The sequence below is a fragment of the Meriones unguiculatus genome, chromosome 8 (genome assembly GCF_030254825.1).
Source record: "Meriones unguiculatus strain TT.TT164.6M chromosome 8, Bangor_MerUng_6.1, whole genome shotgun sequence".
NCBI lineage: Eukaryota > Metazoa > Chordata > Mammalia > Rodentia > Muridae > Meriones > Meriones unguiculatus.
Genome location: NC_083356.1, coordinates 72,019,778 through 72,047,504, shown reverse-complemented (window position 1 = coordinate 72,047,504; position 27,727 = coordinate 72,019,778). Strand labels below are relative to the sequence as shown.

General features: G+C 46.2%; 1 protein-coding gene across 2 annotated transcripts in view; it reads right to left on the bottom strand.

The window, feature by feature from the left end:
- Med27 (mediator complex subunit 27) overlaps positions 1-27,727 on the bottom strand; it is a 171,387-nt gene that overhangs the window by 49,085 nt on the left and 94,575 nt on the right. For both annotated transcript variants that reach the window (XM_021643077.2, XM_060389787.1), the window contains exon 4: positions 10,540-10,633. In XM_021643077.2, coding sequence (XP_021498752.1) covers positions 10,540-10,633 — 94 coding nt within the window. The remainder of the gene's footprint in view (positions 1-10,539; positions 10,634-27,727) is intronic.

Here is a 27,727-nt window from a genome sequence, read left to right as displayed (position 1 = left end):
TTCAGACCTAAAATTTCTGTGATAATGCTCTCATTTTCCTGAGTACAGTGTTCAATTGTTTTGAACTTTCATAACTAAAAGGTTTTTTTGTTTGTTTAATTTTTTCCCTCTAGAACTTTCTCTAGGTGTACTACGATGTTTCAGTGTGAGGGCCAGTGTTCACTCTGATGGCACAAACAACAGCTCACCGGAATGTGTGCTTCTTCCCACTTTTTCCTACTTTACAGCATCTGACCTGCAGGCATTCTGGCTCTATTTGTGGTGTGGTTTTCTGACTTCACACGTTTGTGGATTCTATACTGCGTGGTGGATATGTGAAGAGACCTGGGTGTGCACAGTCACCTGTAATATTCCTGACATACAGCATTTTTAAGAACAAAGGAAGAGAGATTGTTTAAAAACAGAGTGACTGTGATTTTGCTAGCCCCCCCCCCATCTAACCACCTTTCCTTCCTTTCTGATGGTTGGCTAGGCATATTAAAGCAAACTTCATATATTATGACATTTCTAATGTGCACATTTCAGCATCCACTTCTAAAATATATGGCTCCACTGTTTCACAGCAATGAGGCTCTGACCACGCCTAGCAAAGCACCCACATTTGATAGAAGTCAGAACTCAGGCAATGGTTGCCCATTGCCCGATGCTGTTCCGTCCCCCAGGCATTCTACTTTCTCTGCTCATCTCCTGGCTACAGAGTTAACTGGTTGAAGAGAAAATGACCATCTGGTGTGTGTGTGGGGGGGGGGGGAAGGGGCACATTCTTGTGTTTTTATTCCACACCAAGGGTTTTAGTCACTGATAAATTTTCAATCACGAGTGCCATTATAATGAACATTTTAGAGTGACATTTTTAAAAAAAATAATTGATTTAATTTTATTTTATGTGCATCAGTGTGAAGGTGTCAGATCCCTTGGAAATGGAGATAGTTGTAAGCTGCCATGTGAGTGCTGGGAATTGAACTCCGGTCCTTTGGAAGAGCAGACAGTGCTCTTAACCACTGAGCCATCTCTCCAGCCCTAGAGTGTCATTTTTGAGATCAGTCTGATACATTATTTTGGATATTTTGTTTTGTTTTGTTTTCCAAAACAGAGTTTCTCTGTGTAGCCCTGGCTGTCCTGGAATTTGCTCTGTAGACCAGGTTGGCTTTGAACTCAGAGAGATCCACCTGCCTCTGCCTTCTAAGAGCTGGGATTAAAGGTGTGCACTGCCACCACTGCACAGCTTATTATTATTATTTATTTATTTTTTTTTTAAGATTTTTGTGGTCTTCCCATGTTCTGCAGGCTGATCTCAAACTCCTGGACTTAAGTGATCCTCTGGTTGCAGCTTCTTAACTAGTGCATACAGCACTCAGCTGTTCTGATATTTGTAATATTTAAACACACTTCTTCTAACAGCAGTAGCTCTCATCATTTTGGTCTCAAGGCCTCTTTGGCTGAGGATCTCTAAGAGCTGTTGTATCTATAGGATGGAGCTACCAGTACTTAATGCAATAGGAATGAGAACAGGGCCTGTTTGAAGCAGGAGGACTCACAGCTTAGCATACAATGTGCCCTAGCATCTGTGGATCTGTGGAACGGAGAGGACGGCCTCCCATCTGCCTTAAAGCAGTTTGATTTCTTGGGGCCCTGGGGAGGTCTCTGCAACTTCTTATCCTCAGATCACAATTTGGGAACTGCTGCTTTTTTGTTTTGTTTTGTTTTGTTTTTGAAAGATCTATTTATTTATACAATGTTCTGCCTGCTTGTATGTGTGCAGGCCAGAAGAAGGCACCAAATCTCATTATAGATGGCTATGAGTCACCATGTGTTTGCTGGGAATTGACCTCAGGACCTTTGGAAGAACAGCCAGTGCTCTTAACCTCTGAGCCAACTCTCCAGCCTAGGAACTTCTACCTTAGAAGAATGAAGAAGTTTTGGAAACAAAGATTTTTAGGGCCAGATTTGATAAAATGCTCTTTTTGTGTCCAAAGTGGAGAAAAGGTTTTGGGATCAGGCATAACCTGTAAAGTGTTTGCTGTGCAGCTATAAAGACATTGGTTCAGATCCCAGCGCCTAGGTTCAGGGGCAGCAGTGTGCGCCTGCAGTCCCAGCACTGGGCGGTGGAAACCGCTGGCTTCTGAGAGCTTCCTGGCCAGGGAGTCTATCTGAAATGGTGAGCTCCAGAGTCACTCAGAAACCTTGTTTCAAAAAGGAAGGTGAAAACTGGGGGTGGCATCGTGCACCTTTAATGCTAGCACTTGGGAGGCAGAAACAGGTAGTTTTCTGTGAGTCTGAGGGCAGTATGGCTATATAGTGAGTGCTAGGCCAGCCACCCTGTCTCAAAAACTGTATAGAAGTAATGGAGGAAGCCACTAACGACCACATCTTGTCTCTACAAGTGCACACATGCACACTTCCCACACATTCGGAATACACAGACTCACAGAGTGGAGAAATTCCAAGCCCATGTTTTCTTATAAGGCTTGCAAACTGGGAACTTAGTGACAGAAGCACTGACAAAGAATCCCCATAGCACCAATGCAGTTAACAAAGTGCTAGAACTCGGGGTAGGATTGTTCCAGCAAGCACTGCTGGTGCAGCACAGATTTACTGCACGGCCTTCAGGAGTGTCTGATAGACAGTTAAAGTTAAGGCCTAAGCCTTTAGAGTTCTGGGAAAATCCACTATTCAGAGTGGGTATAAATTAGTGCATCTGTCAGGAAAACAACTCGGCAACATGGGAAGGTGAACACCTGGGTGCCTGACCAAGGCTGCTTTGGCTCACGGCAGGAGAGCATGCATAGCAGAATCTCTGGTCTCTACCCACTCGGATGCCTACACAACAGTGTCTTAAAAATACTCTAGGCCTTGCCACATACCTCTTGGGAGGCAATAATCAGGTCCAGAGCCACTGACCTAATATACATACAAGTAATATCATATAGTCTGAGCAGGTTGTCTTTACATATTTAGGAACACACACACACACACACACACACACACACAGATCACAACAATTAAGAGAAGCTATGAATTTGAAACCAAGCAAAGAGTGGGTGGTATACTGGAGAGTTTGGAAAGATGATGGGAAAGCAGAAATAAATATATTATAATCTCAAAAACTATTAAAAAGAAAACAAGTAAACAAACAAACAAACAAAAATACTGCCCTAAAGCATGCAAGTTCATGTGAAAAGTAGGGCAAAGGCAAGAGAGAAGTGACACCGGGTGGAAAGAAAACAAGGTAACTGTCAGCCTGTTGGGACCAAAAAATAAGGACTATGACTGCTTTAAGCAGAACTATGTATGATATAAAAATCCAGAAACAAATCAAATAACCACTGATAGAACATTTCCTCGCAAAAAAATGAATAAACCAGCAATTTGAACAAAATGTACTAAGCCAGAATCAAACAACCCAGATGTCCCTCAATTGAGGAATGGATACAAATATTGTGGTACATTTACACAATGGAATACTACTCAGCAATTTAAAACTAGGAAATCATGAAATTTGCAGGCAAACAGTGGGAACTAGAAAAGATCATCCTGAGTGAGGTATCTCAGAAGCAGAAAGGCACACATGGCATATACTCACTTATAAATGGATATGATATAGGAAAATCATACTAAAATCTGTATACCTAAAGAAGCTAAGCAAGAAGGAGGATGCTGGGTAAGATGTTCAATCCTCTTTCAGAAAGGTAAATGGAATAGACATTGGAAGAGGGTGAAAACAAGGAACAAGACAGGAGCCTACCACAGAGGGCCCTCAAAAGACTCTACCCAGCAGGGTATTAAAGCAGATGCTGAGACTCACAGCCAAACTTTGAGCAGAATGCAGGGAATCTCCCCCGCCTCAGGGACTCTTATAAATGAAGGGGGAGATGAAAGACCTGGAGGAGATTGGAGCCCCACAAGGAGAGCAACAGAACCAAAATATCTGAGCCCAGGGGTCTTTTCTGAGACTGATACTCCAACCAAGGACCATGCATGGCAATAACCTAGACCCCCTGCACAGAGGTAGCCCATGGCAGCTCAGTGTCCAAGTAGGTTCCTCAGAAGGGGAATAGGGACTATCTCTGGCATGAACTCAGGGGCTGGTTCTTTGATCACCTCCCCCTGAGAGGGAAGCAGCCTAACCAGGCCACAGAGGATGACAATGTAGCCAGTCCTGAAGAGATCTGATAAGCTAGGGTCAGAGGGAAGGGAAGGAGGACCTCCCCTAGGGAGGGGCATGGGAGGAGATGAGGGACAGGGAGTGGGATTGGGAGGGGCTGAAGGAGAGGGCTACAGCTGGGATACAAAGTGAATAAATTTTAATAGATAAAAAAATTAAAAAACAAGCAAACAAACAAAGGTTGAGTCAAAAATTAGTTCTTAAAGACAACATATAATATCTTCCAAATACAGTGAATTAACAATGGGGAAATAAAAAAGTATGATTGGCAATATAAAGGCTCTCCCCAGAGGAGTGATGAGCAACGGGAGAGACAGTTTCCTGTGTGGAGGACAGGAGAGCTCACTCTGCGGCACACTGTGGATAATGAACTTGCTCTTAGCTGACACAAGGGTCTATATTACTAAGGATTGCAAAACATTAGAAAATGATGTATGCTTGTGTGTCTGCATGTGCACATGTGTGCATGCACCAGGAGACAGAGATGGCACTGGAATCCCTGGAGCTGGAGCTACAGGTGCTTGTGAGCTCCCTAATGCAGGTGCTGGGCACTGAACTCATTCTTTTGAAGAACAGCAAGTGCTAACCACTGAGCAACCTCTCCAGCCCCTTGGTATTTAAATATGAAACGGTCATGCTTAGACCAACAACATCACATGTCATCAACTAATAATCAGGATAAAACCAAATCACAAAAACTTTACAACTTCCTGAGCCCTACCTTAGCCTGGGAGCCAAGCCTGGATTGGGGTGTTTTTCGGTCTTCCCTCTTTTCTTGGCTTCGCACACTCCAGTTGATTCTCTAGCTTTACCTGGGTTGCCTCTCTTGGACCTTGCTTCACTACCCTTCCTGAGGGTCTTGGATGCCAGCACACTGCCTACTATCCACAGCACCTCTCCTCTTTCCCACATTCCCAGCCTGCTTCTGCCCTTTAACCTTGTCACTCTAACAGGTCAGGCAACAGTAGCTGGTCTCTGATCCCACCTTCCACACTGCAGTGGCAGCCCTGGAAGCACGGGGACTCTAGCAGTGGGGTCTATGCTCTTCTTGCCTGGTGCTTTAGCGACAATTCACCAAATGGTAGGATGAGCTTCTCCGGCACAGCTCGTATGTCAGTCTGACACCAGGGCAGAGACATGCCAATGGCTAGGCTTCCAGGGAACTGTACTGGTTGTCTGTACTGTTTGTACTGTTTTTGTTGCTACGTTTCTGTATCATAAGCAATCCTGGAAAAGTTTCCCTTAGACCCACTTGTAGGACAAGAACTGCTGGGTGCTGGGCAGAGGCTCTCAATGTGTATGTGGGCGGGCTGTCATCTCCCCAGGAGTTAACATGCTTCTCAAAATGTACTCCAAAGCTCCAAGTGCTTTTGTGGCACACAGGGCATAGAGATCCAGGGCTCTGCCTAGAGCCACCAATTTAGGATTTCTGAGCAGCCTACGAGCAGTGCATTTGTGGGAAAGTACCCAGCGAGCCCGAGGAGCACTAAGCACTGGAGCTCCTGAATGCACTGAAGAAACCCAGGCGGCAGGGGGCCAGTCTAGTGTTAGTGAGGCCCCCAAGGCCTCAAATAACCAGGGCAGTGTGAGATGGAGTAACGGATCCAAGGGCGTAAGGGAAGATGTACCACTGAGGCAGGAGAGCTAATGTGTACTTTTGGAGAGGTGTGTACACAAACTCGAGGTTTTTGTAACCCAAATTAACATCTAAATAAAGATTATAAACTACCGGGATATGTCTCAAATATCAAAGTGAAAGCTCCATTTTCTTCTGTTCTTATACCTAGTTGATCAGTCAAAAACAGGAGATGATAATGTTTTAAGTGATGTAAGAAGCCAGCAGCTTGTTCTAGTCTGACTCAGTTAAGCTCTTACAATATTTTGACTGTTGGAGGAAAATTAATAATGGGATGTTAGGCGGTAGATTAGCTGAAACTAAATATCAACACAGCTAGATTTATTTTTGGATGGCTGAGCTCATCCCTTCAGAGAACAGAAACAGCCCTCATTATACCACGAGCTACTAACTCACACAGCAGCAGGACAGCTCCCAGTGAGCAGAGATCTGTGTGCTGCACATGAGAGGCTGAGGGCTTAGCTGGCACATTAGTGACAGTCTGCAGTGTACAGGCTACAGGTGATGACCTAAGGCTCACAGAGACCTGAGGAGAGTTCACCAACTGCCTGGTTTCAGGATGAAGCCAGTTCAATTCCATACAAGGGGTCAGGGTGGAAGAAGAGGGGCAGAGCTCCACTCTAGCCAGCGGACCAAGGCCACCAGTGGGGTCAACCAAGGTTTTCTGTACTTCCTGTATTCAGTGTATTTGCCTCGAGCCTTGTCCCAGCTTGCACGCATGTGCTGTGCTAGTGGTGAAGAGAGTCCCAGTGTATTCTCCAAGGTCAAATGTCCTGGGTGGATGGTGATGGCTCCTGTTTCGGAGGGGCTTGAAGCCCTGGTGCTTCCAGACTAACAGGGCCACTTGGGTTTTTGGGTGAGCGAAACAGACCCCAACTGCTTAAGGCAGAAGCCTCAGAAGGTATCAACTTGCCCTGCTTCCCCCATGCCTTCTACTCAGGGGAGAGGCTGCCAACTAAAGTGGTGGGATCCCAAACTGCAGACTGCCCGGCAGTGATCGTCTGGAGAGTGAGCACACCAAAACAGCTCCACCCAAGCCTGCCTTTCGTCAATGGGCTGCCTGGGTCAGCGGCTCTGTTGCCTCCTATGCAGATGCATAAGCCAGCCAAGAACCTTCTCTTCACTCACACAGTGGAAAATGGAAGCTCCTGACATCAGTGGAATTGGTGGAACGAGGACTCAGACTGGGGCTTAAGACTACTTGTGTGTGTGTGTGTGTGTGTGCGCGCGCGTGCGCGCACGCATGAGCGAGCTTGTTGTATAATGCAAAGCTGGAAAGAAGCCCAGTATATCTCAGTAACAGAAATACCATGTAAACAGGCATGGGATGGACTGTACTAGAAAGCAGTATACATGGCAGAGACAACACATACAGTGTGATGACAACTCTGTAACAGTCGGGGATGCATGTACATAAAGCACCCCGGTTTACAAGGGAGAAGAAGGGCCATTCTCAGGAAGCTGACCTCAAGTGGCAAAGTAGGGTATGGGGAAGAGCACATGCTGGCCCGGCCCTGCTTCTCAATTAAGTGGTGAGCCATATAATTTACACATATGTAATAAAATTGTTACCTATCAAATTACATTTTTTTTAAAAGAAAAAAATCATCAGCACAGTGCCTGGCAGTCTAAAGATCTGCTTATGCTATCAGCATGAGCTGTCCATCCTCAGACAGAGAACATTGTAGGGTCTTGGTGACAAGATGGGGGGGGCACAGTCAGATGAACACAGCTGGGAACACTGGGAGGATAGGAGATGCATGCTGTCCAAGCCAAAGGCCTGTCCGCACTGCTGCTCATTTATCAAGTGCAGCATTGCTTTCTCAGCCCCTTGGGAAATTACTTTCTCTCCACTCCCTACACTTGTGTCAGGCATCCCAGTCCTGACTCTCCCCAACAAAGGGAGGGGGCAACTTCAGGTCAGGCCAAAGGAAGCTCCTTCCAGGCTGACAAGGGCGGGAGGCTGGCTGACAAATCCCAGGGTATCAGAGGACACTGTTCCAGTCTGGAGCTTCATGGAGCCCTGGTGTTTGTTCCTCTGGGTCTCTATGATGTGAGCGCCCTGCATCATGAAGCAGTGGTTTCCTTAAGTGAGTTGGGCAACCTCTGCTGCCTGCTTTGGGATAAGACGTCATTTTGCTTCCAGGTGCAGTGCAGGCTCTGGCAAGGGAAGAGGATGGCTGGCCTGTCCTATTCCAAGTCCCCCTCCTGTGTGCTGCCCAGCAGCCTAGAGCCATCTCCAGAAAGTCTTTCTCTTCTTGCCTATGCCTCCTGTGGTGGTACACTGCAGACCTTCAAGCTTGGCTGCTGAAGTCAGGGAGTGACTAGCAAAGGTGGTAAGCAGGTGGCAGTAGTTGGTCCTGATTCCTTCACCCCCAAGGTGACAGTCGCCTCCCACCTCCATCCAGAAGATAGTGTGCCAGCAGCCCATTGTTTTTCACAGTGCAAGCTAAGGAAATGCCATTGCTTAAAAAGAGAAGCCAAATAAAGCAGGCATGGCCAAAGTATAGTCACTCACTTCACCATGAGATTCTGCACTGCATCTCCCGCTTCTACTATAAACAAGCACCACTGACTGTGCAGTTCTGTCCCACTGGAGTCAGCTGACAGCAGCCAGCCAGAGGCACACAGACCTGCACAGCGCTTCTTGGTTCAGCCTGGTATGTGAAATCAGCCTATCAAACAGAAGCTCCATGAGTAGGTGGCTAAGGCTGACAGGCCCAACTTTGCCTGTTTTGTCAGGTGGTAGGAACTCAAATGTCCTGCTGGCCTCTAATCCCCCTCATCCCTCTGAATGCCGAATTCTTATCCTTTCTATGAAATAGAAGCTCAATGACCTGGAAATAATGTGAACAATCCTATTTTGCTGAGGATGCTATGTTTTTATCTTTATCAACTCTTTGGTCTCTGTCAAGTCAGCCAACAGGGTCTGTACTCCTGGAGGTGGGAGGACCTTATACACATGATGGGCAGGATTCAGAAAATACCTTTTATAGAAAGAAACTGCTTTCTTTTTTATCAAAAGAACATTGTACTAGCTCATTTTTCTTTATGTTTCAGTCCAAAGATTTTTATAGACAAGGAGAAAACTGCTTCAATGACTTCAGGTATATATAAATGAAATATTTCAAACCTAGGAAGCTCACATCCTTTCCATTCACAGTCAAAATAAACATGCACCAACAATCAGCTTTTCCAAGATGAAGGGGCTGGGTGACTGGTGCTCCATAAAGTCACATACAGGAAAATGCCGCAGCAGCAGTTCACATGGGACCCACGGCAGCAAGCAGAACCTTGCCTTTCAGACGCCCACCAAAGCCCTTGTCCAACATACTGCCATAAAACATGTGTCCCAGGAGGGGCTCCTCAGCCATGATCATCACACAGACATCAGGAACCTTCTCACAGATACCACAACAAATTCCTAGAGCACTGGACTGGTCAGTTTATGAAAATATGAACACAAATGGACTGTGAGGTCAGAATGTTCAGTGAAACAACAGAATCAGAAGTTGTTGGTGACGATGGTTCAGATGATTTCAGGGACCATGAAGTCCTAGGGCAGCAACATGTTCCTTCTCTTTCGCAAAGAATCACAGCTGAGAATTGCCCAGCATAATCTCTTGCGGAAAATATAAAATTTATCCCAATGGTACGTACTGGAGAGGCCATCACATGACCTGACTTGAGGTCAAATGGCTAAAGGTGCCTTCTTTCTCAATAACTCTCATCTGGGGCTGCAATTTGCTCAAAACTGTACAAAATGTTCAGAGTGCAAAGTGGTTATCCTAATGCAGTAGTTCTCAATCTAAGGGTCGTGACCCCTTTAGGAAGGACTGACCTTTTCACAGGGCTTCCTAAGACCATCAAAAAACACAGATATTACACTTTGATTCAAAATAGTAGTAAAACTACAGGTATCAAGTAGCAATGAAAGCAATTTTATGTTTCAGGGAGCCACATGAGGAGCCATACACGTAGGTGTGTGTGCACATGTGGGGGCCAGAGGTTCAAGTCAGGTGTCACTCTCCAGCTTGTGTTGTAGTTAAAAAAAAAAAAAAAGTGCTGGGCTATAATGTTCATTTTTGCTCTAAGACTATCACGGTGATATTACTTAACCCACTGTCACAAATAATAAGACACAGACACTTGTTAGATTTTATAATTGCCTTATTTTCCTTGGGCCAGGCAGATATTTCACCTATGCTAGTTCACCATCCATCTCCCAGCCCCCATCCAATGCTATCCACATTAATCCTCCTCATCTGGTCTACCTTCCATACATAATTCCATGGTACTGTATTTTTCATCTGGGCCTTTTCACGCCATTACTGCCATGCCTATCCTGTTCTACTCTGCCCAGGTATGGGCCGTTTAATAAACTAATCAGGTGTGTCTTAGGCAGGTTTAGAAAACAAGGATAGGTGTAACCGGATCTTGAGGGCCAGTAACAGGCATCAGACCAACCTCCAACAACTTACACAGTCTATCATCAGACCTGGAGCTCACCAATTCAGCTGGGCCACCACACCAACACTCTGCAGGACCCTGCTGCCTCCAACCCCTAGCACTAGGCTTGCGATCCATGTTGCCACACACAGCTCTTGGCTTTGTACATAAGCCTAGGGATTCAAACTCAGGCACTTACTGGATCATCTCTTCAGCCTCCACTGGCTGTCTGAGTTTCAAGACAGGTTTTTCCTTCACATGTCCCCACAAAAAAGCAAGTAGATCTTACCAGAAGCATTGCTGAAGTCCCGTTGGGTCTTGATAAGTGGATGGACATTTCTGGAAACATCCTGTCAATGCGGCTGATGACATCATCGACGTATCTGGTGTGGAAGAAGTACATAAGTAAGAACTGGAGTCCTGTCAGAGGCTGGAAATCCACTTCATTTCATTTCATACCTAATACCCAACCTTTAGGCGGTATGATTCCTTCAAGAAGACAATATTATAAGGTCCCTCATGAAAACATCTCCTCTCTTTTCTCTCGTGACCCTTTGCAGAGTGGCTCTGTTCTAAGTGCTTATATTTATATTTTAAATAAAGTGCCCTGAGCACATGTTAACTTTCTACTGGGATATGCAAGTCTCCTCTACAGGACCCCACTGTAAACATAGGCCTTCTTTAGTTGGACCTAATAGCTGTGCTTTCAGTTTTCTTGGGTTTCTGTTTGGCCTTTATCTACTCAGCTTTCTATGTCACTATTAACGCTTGATTCCTAAACTCTCTTCCATGTCCCTGTTACTACTTTACCCCTAAACTCCTTGACTCTAAAACCTTTCTTGGTATAGTCAAATATATGAGGTGAGCTAGCAGCTTCGTTTTCACCCCTCCACTGGCCTACTGAAGCCTCCACCTCCCAGGGTTTAACACTCACTGAGACCACTGGCACTAAGCATTTGGCATGGTGCCGGCTACTTATTAAGGACTCAGAGATGACAAGAGTGCTGGTAGGGGGGCCCAAGAGCCCTCCTGCCCTGCAGGGAGGCTCACTGGGAACACGCTGGCCTACGGCACACAAAGAGCTGGCTCTGCTCCCTACATAGCAAACCACGCCAGCTCCCTCTTTAGTCACAGCAACACAAAAGGTACGTACGATTTGGCAGCTGAGACACAAGACCACCTCTTAAGGGGGAGCAAATTAAATTACATGCCCATTACACCAGAGACATGTTAAGGCACACTTTCTGAGAAAAGCAGAGACAAGCTCCTTAGTCACGTGATACAAAATTTCAGTTAGACACCTGGGGCTCATGAGAGACAGCCTGCATGAGAGCCATCTGTTAAAAAGTGAACACCAACAGTTCTGCTAAGGAAGTCAGAAGGCATTTCTCAGGATCATCCTGCTGGGTTCTCACGCTGAAGGAGGGCAGGAGAGGCTGCAGACGGCCGGGTGACTACTACTGTCGGCAGCGGGCGGGTGGGTGGGAGAAGAGGTGGTGCCGTCTGGGGCGATACTGGGGAAGGTGTCGGTGACTCTGGTCATCAAGCAGCCCACAGAGTCCATAGCACCACACCAGCAGCCACCTTCCCCTAACAGGAGGATCATCGTGTGAGGCTGGCCATTAAAAGCTAAACTTGCTCCAGGCATTTCTTGAAGGTTAAGGCCCACCCTAATAAGATGTAACAGCATCTGAAAAGTCACTCCTGGGTGACTAAGAAATACTGTAGTCTTGTGAGTCCCTTGACTCAGCCTCACAGTACCTCCTGACATCTAAGAACAAAAGCTACTGCAGAAGTGATGGGAAGGGAGGAAGCACTGCTAGTGTCTACCAACAGAGGACACATGACAAGAGCATGGCGATGCTTATCTTCAGATGCTTCCCCTAATCTATATGTGTGGTTTCAACCCATTTCTTCCGACTCAGTGGAAGCAAGAGCCTCTGTCCTGTGTGAGCGGAGGCCACTGCTAACTCTATGCGAGTATGAGGAGCAGCAGTGTCTTCTGCACAGTCCTCTATCAATAGCCATCATGGCACTGGAGGGAGCTCAGTGAATGTGCACAAATTCGGTACAAAGACCACCACCACCTGCTCTGCCTTCTATCTTTCACCTTGAAGCCTTCAACATACCACCTGCAAAATCAAGCTCCTTAGCAGGCCAGGAGACCAAATAGTGGGGTTTTGTGATGATCCTGGGCCACACACAAACCTGGAGCCAACCTTACTCTCCGCTTTCCTAGAATTGCAAACCAGCCACCTGGTCCAGATTTCATTTAGAGCATCCAGAGTTGCAGTGGGCAAATAGTAAGTGCTCTTAGGCATTTCTAGACTCTGTTATCAATACATAGGGACTTTTATTTGGAAGGGAAGGTGGTGGCAAAGACAGTTCCTAGGAAAGGTATCTGCCGCTGGCACAGGAAAGTTAAAAGGTGGGTTTTCTGTGGTTCCTCCCTGCCCACCCGCCTGCCGGTGATCTTAGATAAGGCTCAGCAAACTCATTTGAAAATTCCATTGAGCAAAAATGAATTTTAAGGAGACTGTTTTCTTCGCAAACATAACATAAAGGAGATGCAGATTCCTTTGTTACAGGTGACATTATGCATTTGCCAAAAAGAGACCAAAGAAAGTCAGTTGCACCTTTAGCTGAGGAAAACAGTGTCTAGATTTTAGATGCTGAAATCAAAACACTTCGTTTTTAAATAGACCCAGCCTTAGAGATACAAATGAGCCACTAGTAACTTGACAGAACCCAGGGCGGCTTGCCACGCCAGATTAAAAGTCTGGAGACAAAAATGGCTTTCTTTCTGCTAAGAGTGGGGACTGGTGGGTGGGGTGGTCTTTGGCAATGCTTCTAGAATGCTGCCTCCCAAGACAGCGGGCGCTGCTCGCGTCTGCACGGAGCTCACCGAGTGTGCCGGCGCCCCGCTTCTAGAACAGGGCTAAGGACAGGTAGGAACGGCTTGCTCTCCTCCCACACTGCCACCATATGTCACACTCCGCTTTGTGGCAAAATCAAATTACTTTAATTTTTACCTTTGGAGTGCAGGCAAACAAGCAGTGCACCGCGGCGGTGACGAGTTTACACTTGAGCAGACGCGGCCCGCATGGCCTGCACGGAAAGACATTAATTTGGAGCCAAATTGAGCAGTGAGTCACAATTTGCACATATCTGTCAACCTGTTAACAGGGTAATAACTTGGAAGGATTGCTGTTCCTATTTACATTATAGGAGCCTTTCAGAAGTGGAGAAGCTGCTGCGTTCTCCTTTACTCCAACATTCAGCTAGATGGCCTAAGAACTAGCCTGGAAACACAAACTATAGAAACTGTAGGTTTGGATCAAAGTGTGTCTTAACTTCAGTATTTTCAGGCAGAAAGTTAACTTTTAGGCAACTGCTGTGCTCTGTTTCTCTGCCCCATCCCTACTGAAGACCAGGCACTCGGTGGTTTAGGAGATAAGCTTGTACCTCCCTAGGTACCCAGGGGCTTCCTGGGGCGGGACTGTAGGTTCACTGCTCAGGGTCTCTGGGGCAGCAGAACCTCCCCTCCCTACCCCAACTACTGGGCCCTAAGTCTTGTTTCCTTGTTTCTTTAAATGGCCTTCACAGAAGAACTGAAGAATACTGGGCGTCGGGAAGCCCCCTCACTCCGTAACCCACTGGTGTTTCCAAGAGGTGGTCTGCATGGAATTATTTCCCACTTGCAAGACAGTCCTTGTCCTTCGGCTGGCCAGTAGCTCCACAGAAAACGAAAACGAAAACTGATTTCTAACTAACAGTCTATATACAACTTTCTGCAGTTTGTGGCTCTTGGAGTCTATTTGTGGACCCTGATTTAAGTGTCCTGACTACCCCCTTCCAAAATTAAGGTCTCTGGTTTTCTTTGTTCCTTCTGAATGGTAATTTTTTTTTTTTCTTCAGAGAATGTATTTTCATGGAGTGGGCATTCTGCCTGCCTGCACGTACCTTTGTGTCAGTCACTCATCCAGCCTTGAAGTAAGCACAATTACAGCAGTGTGTGTAGCACCTAACAGTTGTGTGGATCATAAAATCACACTTCTAGAATAAAAGCTGTTGGGAGAGCTTATTTACTTTTTAATGGACAATTAAAAATTGTCTCACACACCCTGTGAGTGTGCTCTGAAATACACAAACATCATGGAATGGCTAACATCGAGCTAACGAACACGTGCTTTACCTCACACGCCACTTTTCTATCAGCCGTTTCTAAGAACCCACCATTATAACATCCTTTGAACTTATTCCTGACATTCATGTCCTTTAGACAACATTTCTCCAAGTTGCCCCCCATCCAAGACCTTGGTAACCACCATATTACTATCCTCCTCTATGAATTCAGCTCTTTCAGATCTGACACATGAGAGACACCTTGTACTATTTAGTCTGTGCCTGGCTTATTTCATTTAACACATTGATTTCCATGTTCCTCTAGACAGGGTTTCCTTCCTGTTAAAGCCCAATTGTGCCCACACCAAGTTTTTTTTATGTGTTAATACGTTGACGGGCACTTCTGATGAGCCCAGACCTTGACTGCTGTGACTAAGGCTGCAGGGAATGTGGGAATGCATCTTCCTACTGCCTGTGAACAGACACCCAGAAGCGGGACTGCCAGTCACACGATGCTTCTGTTTTAAACTTCCGAGGAAATTCCATGCTAGTTCCTCACACACACTAACATTCCTTCCATTAGTGTGCAAGCACTGAGCTCTTGTAACAATTCCTCTCCCTAATAAGGTCCTGTACCTACTAACTGGACCTTGGAGGTGATCTGACTATGGGTGACCACACCCCTCATGCCTTCTAGGGGCCTTTGCTTGTTTAGGTAAGGCTTCATTGGTCTTCAGAACCACTCCTGAGGCAGGGCTCAGCAGGGTATCAAGGCTCAAGTCCTCAGAGACTAAGAAGATCCTTTCTCACAGCTGTTGCTCCCTTCTAGTCTCAGCTGCCACCTCCTTTCCCTCTCTGAGGGGAACACTCTTTGCCCAGATAAGCTTACCACAAAGCCCTGGCCATTCCTTCTTAGGCTCACTTCCTCAGGAAAGCCTTCCCGGGCCCTGTCCTTGTTCCCGTGCATCCGTCAGTACACCCTACCTCACACAGCACTTTCAAATTCAGTCATCTCTGCATATTTGTAGTTACACAACTGGTGAGCGATACTTCTGTAAAGCCCTACTTCCCTACAGGATTCTCTCGAATCATGTGACTGCTCTCTTCCTTACACTATCCCAGCACCTTGCCACAGTGCCTAGTGCTTCTTGAATGGCCAGAAAGTACATTAGAGATTGCCATACGGACCCAGGCTGGGCCATTATGCAATAAGACGCACAGGTCTCTGCAGTAGATGAAGAGGCAAGGCGTGGCAGAGGTCACTACATTAGCCACTGAAAGTCGTGCACAATAGCAGCTAGAGCTCATTGCGAAATACACCTCAAAGAAAGGCAGAGAGCCTTTTAAGTCTTGAGGCTTAATGTCTGCCCATAGAGCCCCTGCATCGGTTTTTGCAGAAGCTTAATGCCTCTTAGAAGCAAAAGCCATCTAAAGAAGCACACCGTACCAATGCACGGTTTTAAAATGCCACTTTTAATGAACTAATTAATTCTGCAAAACAGCAGTACAAAGATGCGCACTATCAAATCGAGGCAACACCACCAAAATGATAACAACAGGGAATGGGGAAGACGTTTCTAAAGATAACACTTCTGCAAAATATTCATTTTCTCCTCTACACGGTAAGATACATTACAAATGATTTGTTATTAAAGACTTAAAATATTAAACCGGACAGATGGCTTAGTTCTCTAAGCCTGACCCCTCCTCAAAGGGGGGAAAAAAACCCAACCCACAAACACAACAAACCTGGCCCCAAGCCAATGATCTCATGTTAGTGCGATGCTTAACTGCTCCAGCCGGATTTAAATAGCATTCACCCTGCACAGTGTGTAAGATCCATGCTGTTCATTTTCTCCACCCAGCCCTCAGAGCTACGGATGCACGTATTAACAAACTACTTTTCTAGTGAGGCTGAAGCAAGTGTGACCATCAAAGAACTATTTGCAAGATCTGGGTGTGAGTGAAAACTTCCCCCAATAACTGTCCATACCCACGAACCTGTGTGGCCTCTGACAGTGGGTGGAACAGATGGAGGCTTGTCTAAGGACTCCATAGGAGTGAGGCTGGCTAAAACGAAGGAGGAGACTAAAGATGCAGGTCAAAATTGCTCACATCCACATTTCTAAAATGTCAGCACTGAAGCTATGCAAGATATCTGGTTGTCCTCTCAGAAATGAAAAGTGATTTCTAAGCCGCGTGCTGCAAGGCAGGAAAAGGTGTGTTGAGGACAGAAACAGGAGCACCTGCTCAGGTCTCTCCATCTCCCAACATACTCTTCCCACCCCAGCATGACAGCTACCAGCTGACCCCTTCCAAAAAAGATGCTCTCAAGCTTAAATGTCTTCTACATGGGACAGACGCTTGGCAAATCTGAGAAGAGTGGTTTCCTGGGAATGAGAGTGGCCAGGGGCGGGCCATCTTGCTGTCTACTTCGTAGCTCATGAGCATATTCCCTTTATACACCTGGGTGAACAGCAGGTAAATGAAGTACTCACTTCTCTATCCCCAGAAGCTGACAAAGACCCAGCACACACTGAGGCCGGTCAAGCCTGGCTGCTGTCAGTCCAGCAGCCTCTCAGGTTTTTGGACATGCCACCAGGAAAGGAAACCTTTTTTTTTTTTTTTAATTTTTAAAAATTTATTATTTATATAGTATTCTGCATGTGTGCCTGCATGCCAGAAGAGGGCACCAGACATGGTTGTGAGCTACCATGTGGTTGCTGGGAAATGAACTCAGGACCTTTAGAAATACAGCCAGTGCTCTTAACCTCTGAGCCATCTCTCCAGCCCCGGAAAGGAAGCTTTTCACACATTGTATTGGTTAATTTTATGTCAACTTGACACAAGCTAGAGTCATATGGGAAGAGGTACCTCAACTAAGCAAATGCCTATTCCAGACTGGTAATTCTGTATGGCCTTTTTTTTTTTTTTTTAAATGAATGACTGGTGTGGGCGGAGCCACCCGTAGGCAGGTGGTGTCCTAAGTTGTATGAGAAAGCAGGCTAAGTTGTACGAGCAAGCCATGAGGAATGCTACAGTAAGCAGTGTTCCTCCAGGGCCTCTGTTTCAGTTCCTACTCTGGCTTCCCTCAGTGATTCAGTGTGACCTGAGAGTTCTAAGATGAAATAAACTTTCCCCCACCCCGAACTGCTTTCTAATCACAGAACTAGAAACCCTAACTTAGACACCCACCTCTTGGCGTGACTTAGAAAGGGAAAGGACTCTGTAAACCATTCCTACCTCTCTGCATTCACAGCATTTACAAAGGCCTAAGCTGTCAATGATGAACATGTTCAGGGAAGGTGGCAAGCTACCCAGCAGGCTTTGAGGGAAATGGACAGCTGAGCTGGCTCTCCCAGGTGCCAGAAAACAGCTTGGTTCTGTTTTCAAAGCCCTCTCTGTTTTCACTTCACCCTTCCCCAACTCCAGGAAGTAAGCAGGTTGGAGAAAAACTCCTGCTTTCCAAGGGAGAAAAGAAGCAGGTCCTGTGGTTTGTCCAAGTCGAGCTCGAGTTTAAGGGTGAACTGAACCCAGAGCCCATGAGCAGAGATTTCTTATACACTACAGTGTGTCCCCTGGGTCTGTGAGGACCCTGTAACTGTGAGCTAAGTTAGGAAATTTTGAGATGCACAGTAACAAAACGCAACCACTTGACAATTCTGCTCTTCATGCTCCACTAGTAAATGTCCATCCGGTGCTGAGTGAGCACAGAGACTTGATAGTGGCCACGGCGGGAAACTGGGTTAACAGTGATTTTACTACCTTCTCTGTGAACCCTTTGGATGTTTAACGAGAGGAAGGGGAAAGCCCATCCACACAACAAAATAATCCACGCTCAACTTCCCCAAACACTAATTAACAGCAGCTGTCATGTCCCTTGTCACTCATCTCAGAATCTGGTTAAAGGTGGTGAACGGATATGAGACAGGAGAAGGCCACTCTGGCAGACCATAAACACCTCCCCAGTTCTAACAGTGTCCCTTCCCATCCGTCACAGCTGAAGCTGGTCACATGTGCACACAAGTCTGCTCAGCCCTGGCTCTTCGTGGCAGTGCTCTGAGATGGTGGCCAGTTGTGGTAGTTTATTGCCTGCACACAACAAGGACTAAGGACTTTTCATTTCTGTGTGGTATTTTACTGTCCTGAGAGGGTGGTGGGTGATCAGTGATCACCATCCTGTACATACACTTGGTGTGCACTGGTTGTCCCGATGGGTCACTCTAGGGAACTGCAAAACACTCCAGGGGCAAGTGTGCTTTTGTGTGACAGCTGTCTTGTTGTATTTCTACTCATCAAACAACTCCTTGAGGAGAGTCCGAGGCTTCCATCTCCAACCCCTGGGATGTGTCTACACAAAACATGCTCAATAAACACTTGGTTTTATTTAAACTGTAGAGATTTAACCAGACTGGATCAAAGGGGAAAAAAAAAAGATCACAAGAGTGAATCGAAACTTTCTTCTACAAGTCAAAGCTCTAAACCAGAAAGTGTCATTCAACAGGAAGCGCAGCCCAGTGAGCCTGGAACCTCCTGACAGCAGCAGCATGGGGCAAATGGGTTAGGAGAAGGAAGAAGTGGGGTGAAGGTGGACAGGCAGAACTCAGTGAATTTCTGTTCCTCATAAGTCAACCCCCACAAGTCTTTGCTGAATGGAACCTTCTCTGAGGTGCCCACAGGAAAACCACTCACCCGTCACAGCACTCACTGCAACCTGACACACTTCTCTGAGAAACTGCCTACCTGATGCTGCCTGGGACACCAGAATAAAACGCCATGAATGGCCAAGTCCACCCTGCTCCTGCTGCTGCACTTGTCTCCCATCAGACTCTGACAAACATAACTTTAGGAATCAGACACCCAGGCATTCAGCCTTCCTCAGTCCTCTCTAGCGTTGGCTTTGTATCTCACAAATGAGAACATCATCTGCTCCATCCCGTTGTGAAGACAATGGGAAGACTGTAACATGTAAGCTTTCAGCTTGGAATGTGCAGCTAGCATCAGCTGCTCCCTTTACACAAAACATATGGTCTTTCTCTTTGGCAAAAGGTGAGACCTTGGGCCTGAGTACATTGGAATGTGAGCCTCAGGAAGTCCACTGCAGCCTGAGGATCCCTGAGAACAGTCTGAGAGCACAGCAGACTTCCAGGCTTCCTTCTTTCTAACACCTCACTCCATACCTGCTAGAAGGGAGAACTCTTTTTCTAGCGGGGTGCTTAGGAGACAGAGCAGGCAGCTCAATTAGGCATTTTAGATCCCGAACCGTGAGTTAGTACAAGGTGGGCTAGAATAAGCAGACCAGGCTCCAGGCCAGATCTACGCTGGGCATCTTCACTGACCGCTCTGTACTGCTCTGTGCTGCTCTGTGCTCAGGAAGCGGGCCCACAATGACAGAACATCAACTAGACTTCTGACTAAGGCCAATAGCAAGTGCTCGCTTGGGAGCACTGAGCTGGCTAAAAGGCCACAGAGCTGCAGGGCTGTTTGCTAAATCCCACCATGCAGTAAAGGCCAGGCAGCAAGGCAAGGGTATATGGACTGGCTGCCTTTGTTTCCATGGTAGAAAGGTGGCAGTAGCTGCTTCCTGTTCCCTTTCTTGACCATCCCTATCTACCCATCCTCTTCAGCTTATATATAAAGCACTAGGTGGAGATCTCCCCTGGAAACTGGACTCTGACAGGCTATGCCATGTGGACTACACCCATAGGCTCCTCTGTCTCTACCTTCTGTCTGAGTTTGGCCAAAAGATGTATCCCAGTTGTTGTTGTTATTATTGTCAACTTGACACATCTGAGAACAGGGAACCTCAACTGAGGGAATGCTTCAATCAGACTGGCCTGTAGGCAAAACTGTAGGGCATTTCTCTATTAATGGCTGACATGGTAGGGCCCAGTGCCCTGAGCAAGCCTAGGGGAGCAAGCCAGTGGACAGTATTCCTCTATGGCTTCTGCTTCAGTTCCTGCCTTGAGTACCTTCCCCGACTTTCCCCTGATGGAATGTGACCTAAGAGCTGTAAGCTGAAATGAACCATTTTCTCTTCAGCTTGCTTTTGGTCATGGTGAACACTACCAAGACAGGAGCCCTGGACATGTGGGAGGTGGAAAAGGTGGTCATCAGTAGTCCTACCTACTTGTGAAATCACTGGCCACCAGCTGTACAGGCCCAAAGCTGCAAGAAGCCTTCTCCACATAGTATCCTGTGCATCCATTCTATCTGTCCCCTGGCTTCTAGCACCCAGGCTCTCCTCTTACATCAAAGGAAGGACAGCAAAGCCTCGTCCCATTGAACATAGCGTATGGTACTGACCAGGCCCTGGAGATCAGCAACCACCCCTGGCTGCGAACAGTTTATTCATTAGTGACTCCAGTCAGTCTCCTTTCAGAACAGTAAAGAGTTCTCCCTAAGTTAAGCACAGAACACCGAAACAATACTGAAAGCCCACATGCAAGAACATGAAACACAGCGACCTAGATATTGAAGTTAACTGAAGGTAACAGAAACATGCATATTCTTGACTAATAATGAAATAAAACTTTGCACATTCTGTTCCTTAACTAAACAACATTCCCTTAGCAGAATTTCTCTGGACTATTTAGCTGTAGATGTGATGTCATCCATATAGAACTAGCAGGTGAGAAACAGGTACCAAGTCTGATTCTTCAATTATATTCTCTTCCAAATACCATTCATTAAGCATTCTATGGGGCCATTCTTATCCAACCCAGCTCCCATAGGCTCATATATTTGAACACTTAGTCACCAGGGAGATGGCACTACTTGAGAAGGATTAGGGTGTGTGGCCTTGTTGGAAGAAGTGTGTCACTGGGGTGAGCTTTTCGGGTTTCAGAACCCTGAGCCTGGGTCCAGTGGCTCTCTTCATTCTTGCTGTCTGTAGATGTAAAACTCCCAGCTATTTCTCCAGTACCATGTCTGCCTGCATATTGCATGCTCCCCACCATGATGATAATGGACTAAACCTCTGAAACAGCTGAGTAAGCCCAATTAAATGCTTTCTTTTATAAGTGCCTCTCCAAGTGCACAAGGTAGACCAGATGCCAGGTGGGCCTAAAACAAGTCTCAAATTCATGCAAGATTCATTCTTAGACCAAAACTGACCTTACAAACCACGGGCAAAAATATGCCAGGAATTCCTTCCCAGGTTTATTTAAAACTTAAACAGTACACTTCTAGAAATCTCAGAAGCAAAAGAAAATCACAAAGGAAATTAGAAAATAATTTTGTACTAAATGATAATAAAATACATAAAAATGCATGGAATGAAGATAAAGCCATGCTTAGGAGAAAATTTATAGCTTTCCAATACTTATATAAGCACTGACTACTTCCATTTAAAAGTCAGAAAATAGAAAGCAAATTAATTCCAGAGAAGCAGAAGAAAATTACAATGTACACAAATTGGCACATTAGCAACCAGGTGAAACAGAACAGCCATGACCCACAGATGCCAGTAGCAAGATTTATTCAGGACAAAAACAGACTCAGAACTTACCAGGAGCAGGAACAAATTGGGGACATTGTTCAGATTCCAGGGTCATCAAAAGTAGAATTAAGAGGATATTATGAAATACTTCATGTCAATAAGGGAAAGGGAACCTTCAAAAGATGTAAGTTATATGACAGACATTGAAAGAAAAATAGTAGCCTTTGTCTGGGGTGGGGTGCCTTAAAAAAAGTTCACTAAGGGTGTTGCCATGCCACAAAGGAGAGGATGCAGGTACTCCTAATGAGACTTGATAGGCTGGGGTCTGATGGCAGGGGAGGAGGGCTCCCCTTTCTGAGAAAAGGGGAGGGAAAGAGGGGGGAAGAGGGAGGGAGGGTGGCACTGGGAGGAGACAAGGGAGGGGGCTACAATCGGGATGTAAAGTGAATAAATTATAAAAAATTTAATTTAGATTTTTAAAAAAGTTCACTAAAGGAGTGCAGTCCACCCAGCCTGTAGAGCTGCTGGGCAAGAGGACAAGAAAGTGGTGCTGAGAGCAGGAGCTGGGGGCTGCTGCCAATAGTCCCCACAGACAAAGGTGGATTCCCACTTGTCCACAGGATGTTCCTACAACTTCCAAAGGCAATGGTTTAAGTGAATTTGCTATTTAAAAAGAAACAAAACAAACAACAACAAAAATCTGCCACCAACACTTCAAAATCTTCCCATAGTGGGGAAAAAATACTAGGCCAGGCTACAGTCAGCACTGCCCTCCTGAGCTATGCATGGTCTACGAAGACTTCCACTGCCCACAGCAGTTTCTGTAGGACAATCTCATACGCAGTTTGGCCTCTCTGTCCATTGACTACAAAGAGTGTCACATACGTCTGAATATATGTAACAATTTTGACACATTTAGTCCTGCATATTAGAAATGAAGTCAGACATTACCCTCAGAACAGCACAGTGAAAGTTCTTTTACATTCACAAGGTAAAATGTTGGCACACGGGGCATGAGGTTGGGTGTGTAGCCACTGGGCCCATACCTTCAAGGGAGGGGAACAGAAGCACAACAGCATCTTTGTCCAGAGGGTGGTTCTGCATTCACTGAGAAAAGCCCAGAAGAGGGATGACACACCCACTCTCTCCACACCCACTGTCACATCAGGCAAGTCACTTGCTCCTCCTGTCAGTCTCCTATTGTTTGGACCAGATGATCTCTACAGTTCATTCTAGCTTTAGCCAATTCAACGTATGCAATTACACAACTTTCAAGACCCGCCCATCTCTGAATAGTAATTACTGTAGTGAATTCAGTTAACCGGAACACTCCATTCCCTGACCTTTGGGAGTAACTGGATCTCTCAGACTTGATGATCTTTCATAAAACCTGTCATTATTTCTAACAGGGTTATCCCAAGGACGGCTCTAGTTTAAAACACATTGCTTTCAGTGATCTCGGGTCCATCACCTGAAACCTCTGAAGGACCTGAGGCTAAAGGGAACCAGCAACTGCATCTGTGGGCTGAGGATGAGTGTCTAACAAGAACCCCAAAGAGCAGTTTTTAATCAAGGAATTTACAGGAAGCATCTGTCCACCAGCATTCACAAACCAGCACTCACTGGAGCTGTGTGGACTGCCCTAATGTGGTCAAGTACGGTGTACACAGTAAGCAGAGTCTACACCCAACTTGTCCTTCAGTGGAGGATCTGAGAATAGGAGGGAGAAAACAACTACTCACTCAAATGGCAATAGTTCTAGAAGTGGAAGCCAGGAGAATAAGCTCTAGGCCCTCCCTTTCTGAACTCTCAGATGCCCTGCTCTGTTCCACTGAGGTTATCTATCTTCCCCACGGACACATGAGGGGAGGCGTGTGTGTGTGTGTGTGTGTGTGTGTGTGTGTGTGTGTTTGTGTGTGTGACTCAAGTGGGATCCTCCAGTGGGCAGAGCAGACTGTTCTGGAGCCAAGCCATGGCTCTCTCTCTCATGTCTTTGGAATTGTGTTAACAGAGGGAGTCTCCCATGATGAAAACAGCAGTGGTAGTGATGTGACTGATGATGAGGGTTGACAAGTTGGGGTTGAGGAGAACTCAGCCAGTCACACTTTGGAAACAAGGTATACACATCTTCCCTTCTCAACTGGGCAAGAGAGGCAGGCACCTCAAACATACAAACAGGAGGCACGGAGTGAGGATAACTCAATGACTTGCTATGGTCTGTGAAATAGTGACAGCAGAATACACTGAGCTTAAGCATCAGGCAAAACTTCACAGCTATAAGTGTGGAAGGGTTGCTAGGAGAGGATGTAGGGGTTCACACTCACAGTCAGCTCATCACACACAGTTACTCCCAAGAGCGCTGAGGTGATTGGAACAGGGAACGTGCCCTGGAAAAGTTCCATCTACATTAATACCACAGCAAGGAGATTAAATTCTTGTTAAACATCACCATTACCCCTTCAGCTCGAAAGAGGCTTTGCCCACCAGGCCAGGGTTAACCCCACTACGTGCTAGTCAGGCGGCAGGCAGGGGATGGAACAATCAGGTTGGCACAGTGGAGACCTTCAGAGAACAGGGAGGGAAAGGGCCTGGGCAGTGGCTCTGAACTACACAAAATTTCTGTTCGGCTTGAAATGCTCGGGTAGATTCCAGCCCTAATTCAAACGGTTCTTTCTTTGTGGTCTTCAAAGTGGCTGGCAGATGATCTGCTGTTCCACACTGTAAAGCGTTTGCTTATGATTAGTGTGGCGGGCTTCTCATCATCCCCAGGAAGGTTCTAAGACCTGCTGCCATGACAGCTCTGGGAAATGGCTTTTTCCAGATTTCTACAGTCAATAACGACTGGGCGCTGGCTTCCGTGTGTCAGGGCCTAATGAAGGCAGCAGGGTGCAGGACAAAAGGGGGCCTTCACTGACCAGCTGCTATTTCACCCTGCAGTCCCTCATCACCAGAGACCACAGGCCAGCTTGAGTCCCTGGGGCCCACACATGCTGGAAAGATGACGTCAGGTGGCCTGTGACCTTCAGCAGCTCTTTTTCTTTGAGGAGGGTAGCAGGACTTAAGTGAATCACATTTGGAAACATGCGCCAAGAGTTTGACAGATTTCAGATTATAATAATAGGCCCCAGAAGGCTCACATGAGTCTGGAGCTGGAAGGCAGCTGTAGCGCTTTCAACCCCAAATCTTTGCCCCTGTGGAGAAGCTGTGACAGCTGCTCTTCACTGTCAGCCTGACTGGGTTTGAAATCACTTAGGGGACACACCTTTGGCCATGTCTGGAAGGGCATTTCCAGAGAGGCTCAAAAGATGAAAGAAGAGTCACCGTGAATGTAGGCAACACCATCCCGGGGCTGGAGTCCCGGACCGAGTTAAAAGGAAAAAGCACAACACCAGCATCTACCCATCTGTTCCTGACTGCATGTGTGATGTGACCAGCTGCCTCATGCTGCCACCATGCCTTTTCCAGCATGATGGACTGCCCCTTCCTCCCTGAGGTTGCGTCTACAGCATTTGATCATAGAAAAAGTACCTGATACAAAATGTTGAAGGTAACATGGGGCCAGAACTCTGACCTTTCTGAGGGAAGTTCTCCTTCTAGAGCTTTAGACTGTGGCCCCGGAGGAGATCACAGAGCGGCACTCTCCAGAGGCAGGGTCACAGACTCTTCCAGGGTATCCGGAGCAGTCCCCCAGCACCTCCCACGGCACAGGGTGCCCTCACCTGCTCTGCTTTCTCAGCAGTGAACTCTAGCCACCGTTTAAATGTCATTGAAACCATGCTAAAAGGTTCTGGAAAATGTCAGTCTATTTTCTTGCACAGACTTTGGGGGAAATAATGAATGTGTTTAAAGTATGTGCTTTAGACATACTCAGATACATCCAGGGAAGAGGCTAGACCACACTTTAGAATCTATCTGACAAACTTTTGGAATAAAACAGTAGTTGTGTTCAATGTCCTTTCCTTCTGTGTGGGGAAGTTCACACGGAGACAACTTCCTCTTGCCTGGATCTCAAGTAACTAACACTTTCCATGCTGCAGATATGGGTGACATTTCACCACCAAAGTAAACACAATTGATTCATCTACTTAGTTTTGTAAGAAAAAAAAAATGCAAATAAAACTACAAAAAGGCAAACATGTTTCTGAAGCCTGAGGCACAGTGACCAGTAACATATTGAGGCATAATGTCTGCTCAGTCTTTCCCAAGCCATGCATGATTCTTGTTTGGTCCTAACCAACTGTTTCAAAGTTCATTTTTACAGTGTTCAGGGATAATAGCAACCGTATCATTCACAGGAACCATGGCCAGTCCATTTCTACAGAGAGTAAATGGAATTTTCCAAATAGATTAAGTTTTAGTGTAGAGAACAAAGACCCCCTGAGGTTAGTATTTCTGAAACAAAATGGCTAGAAATTAAGTTCACATAATTTCAAGGGTTATTTTTCAAGTGTGACTGGCTCAAAATGGGAGGCCCGCTATCTTAAACATGAAATTGTTTAAAGCCCCCAGAAGCACCGAGCAGAAACAGAAGATGGAACCCATCAAGATTCCTACATCACGGGTAAAAGTATTTACTCTGGGATGATCGTAGGGGCAGCCTCCCCTCAGCTGCCCACCCCTGCTAGAGAATGCAGCTTCTCATTAGCTAAGGGCTCAAACACTCTGCCTCTCCCCCTACCCCCAACCAAGCACGTGCGGGTGCCTTTTTAAAACAAAGACTTCTGTTTATTCCTAAGAAAATAATGTAATTTTTGCGTTAATGTTATGAACACCAACTCAAGCCCCGTGCTTTACATAGTGGCCCCCCCCACCCCCGTCTCACTCTTGTTATATAAGCACGGGTGCCTGGCTGTTGTGTGTGTGCTGCATGTTTCCAACCACATTCGTTACCCTGACAACCTGGAGAAAACAGGCTTTGGGAGAGGGGCTTTGACAGTCTGAAAATCTGGTATCAGAGATGTTGGCTAGGCCTGTAGCATTCCTCCTGGATCATCACTGTATTTGACTCTGTTGTCGGGTTAATAGTGGGGAGGGAATAAAGTGTACCCTGGCAGGGTGTAGACTACTCGTCCTGCACAAGTACTTCCAGTCTGAGGTGACGATGGCCAAGAAGTTGTCATATGGATGCTGAAAGGGCTAAGAACATCAGCTCTGAGATCTCAGACAACTCCAACCTCAGTTTCGCATCTACAAATGAAGGCTGCAGCTGTACCCAGTTCAGGAGACAGCCAGGATCAAATGGGTTGACAGTAATGCCAGATAGAGTGCTGACAGTAATACCAGATAGAGGAGCTACTCAATAAACAGCAGCCACTGTGATTGCTGCTGTGAGGACCATCAGATCATCATGCCTGTGTTAACTTCTCTAACACCAAGAAGGCCAATGAGATTTCACCCATGAGGCTACATGTCAGACAGGGCCACAAATACAAAACTGAGTCCTCAATGGCATGTAATGGGGGAAGGGGAAACGACACTTTTCAATGCTGTGATATCTGCACATCACAACTTTCTTCTTAAACCTTGAAGCAAGGACATACCATTGTTACAAGATGGTGGTCTGTTTAGAAAATGAAAAGCATAATGTTTAAGCACAAGGGATAAAACTGATCTGCTTTGATAGAGTCCTTTTAGACACAAGGACATATTGCCCGCATTTCAAGCTTTCCCATGGCACTATGCTAATGTATGTTCAATGTTACGTCTAAAATCCCGCACCCCTTCCAGCAATTCCATACCCGACTCTTATTTTAAACTCTTGCTTACACGCCTACACCTTTCTCCACAGTGGGCTTAAAAAACACAGTGTATAGGCTTGTGCACATCTGTCTGCATTCTGACTTCCATTGGTCTGCGTCCTAACGTTTGGTGGTATTTATTTCCACTCTAGTCAGAAGGTTTGGAAGGTGAA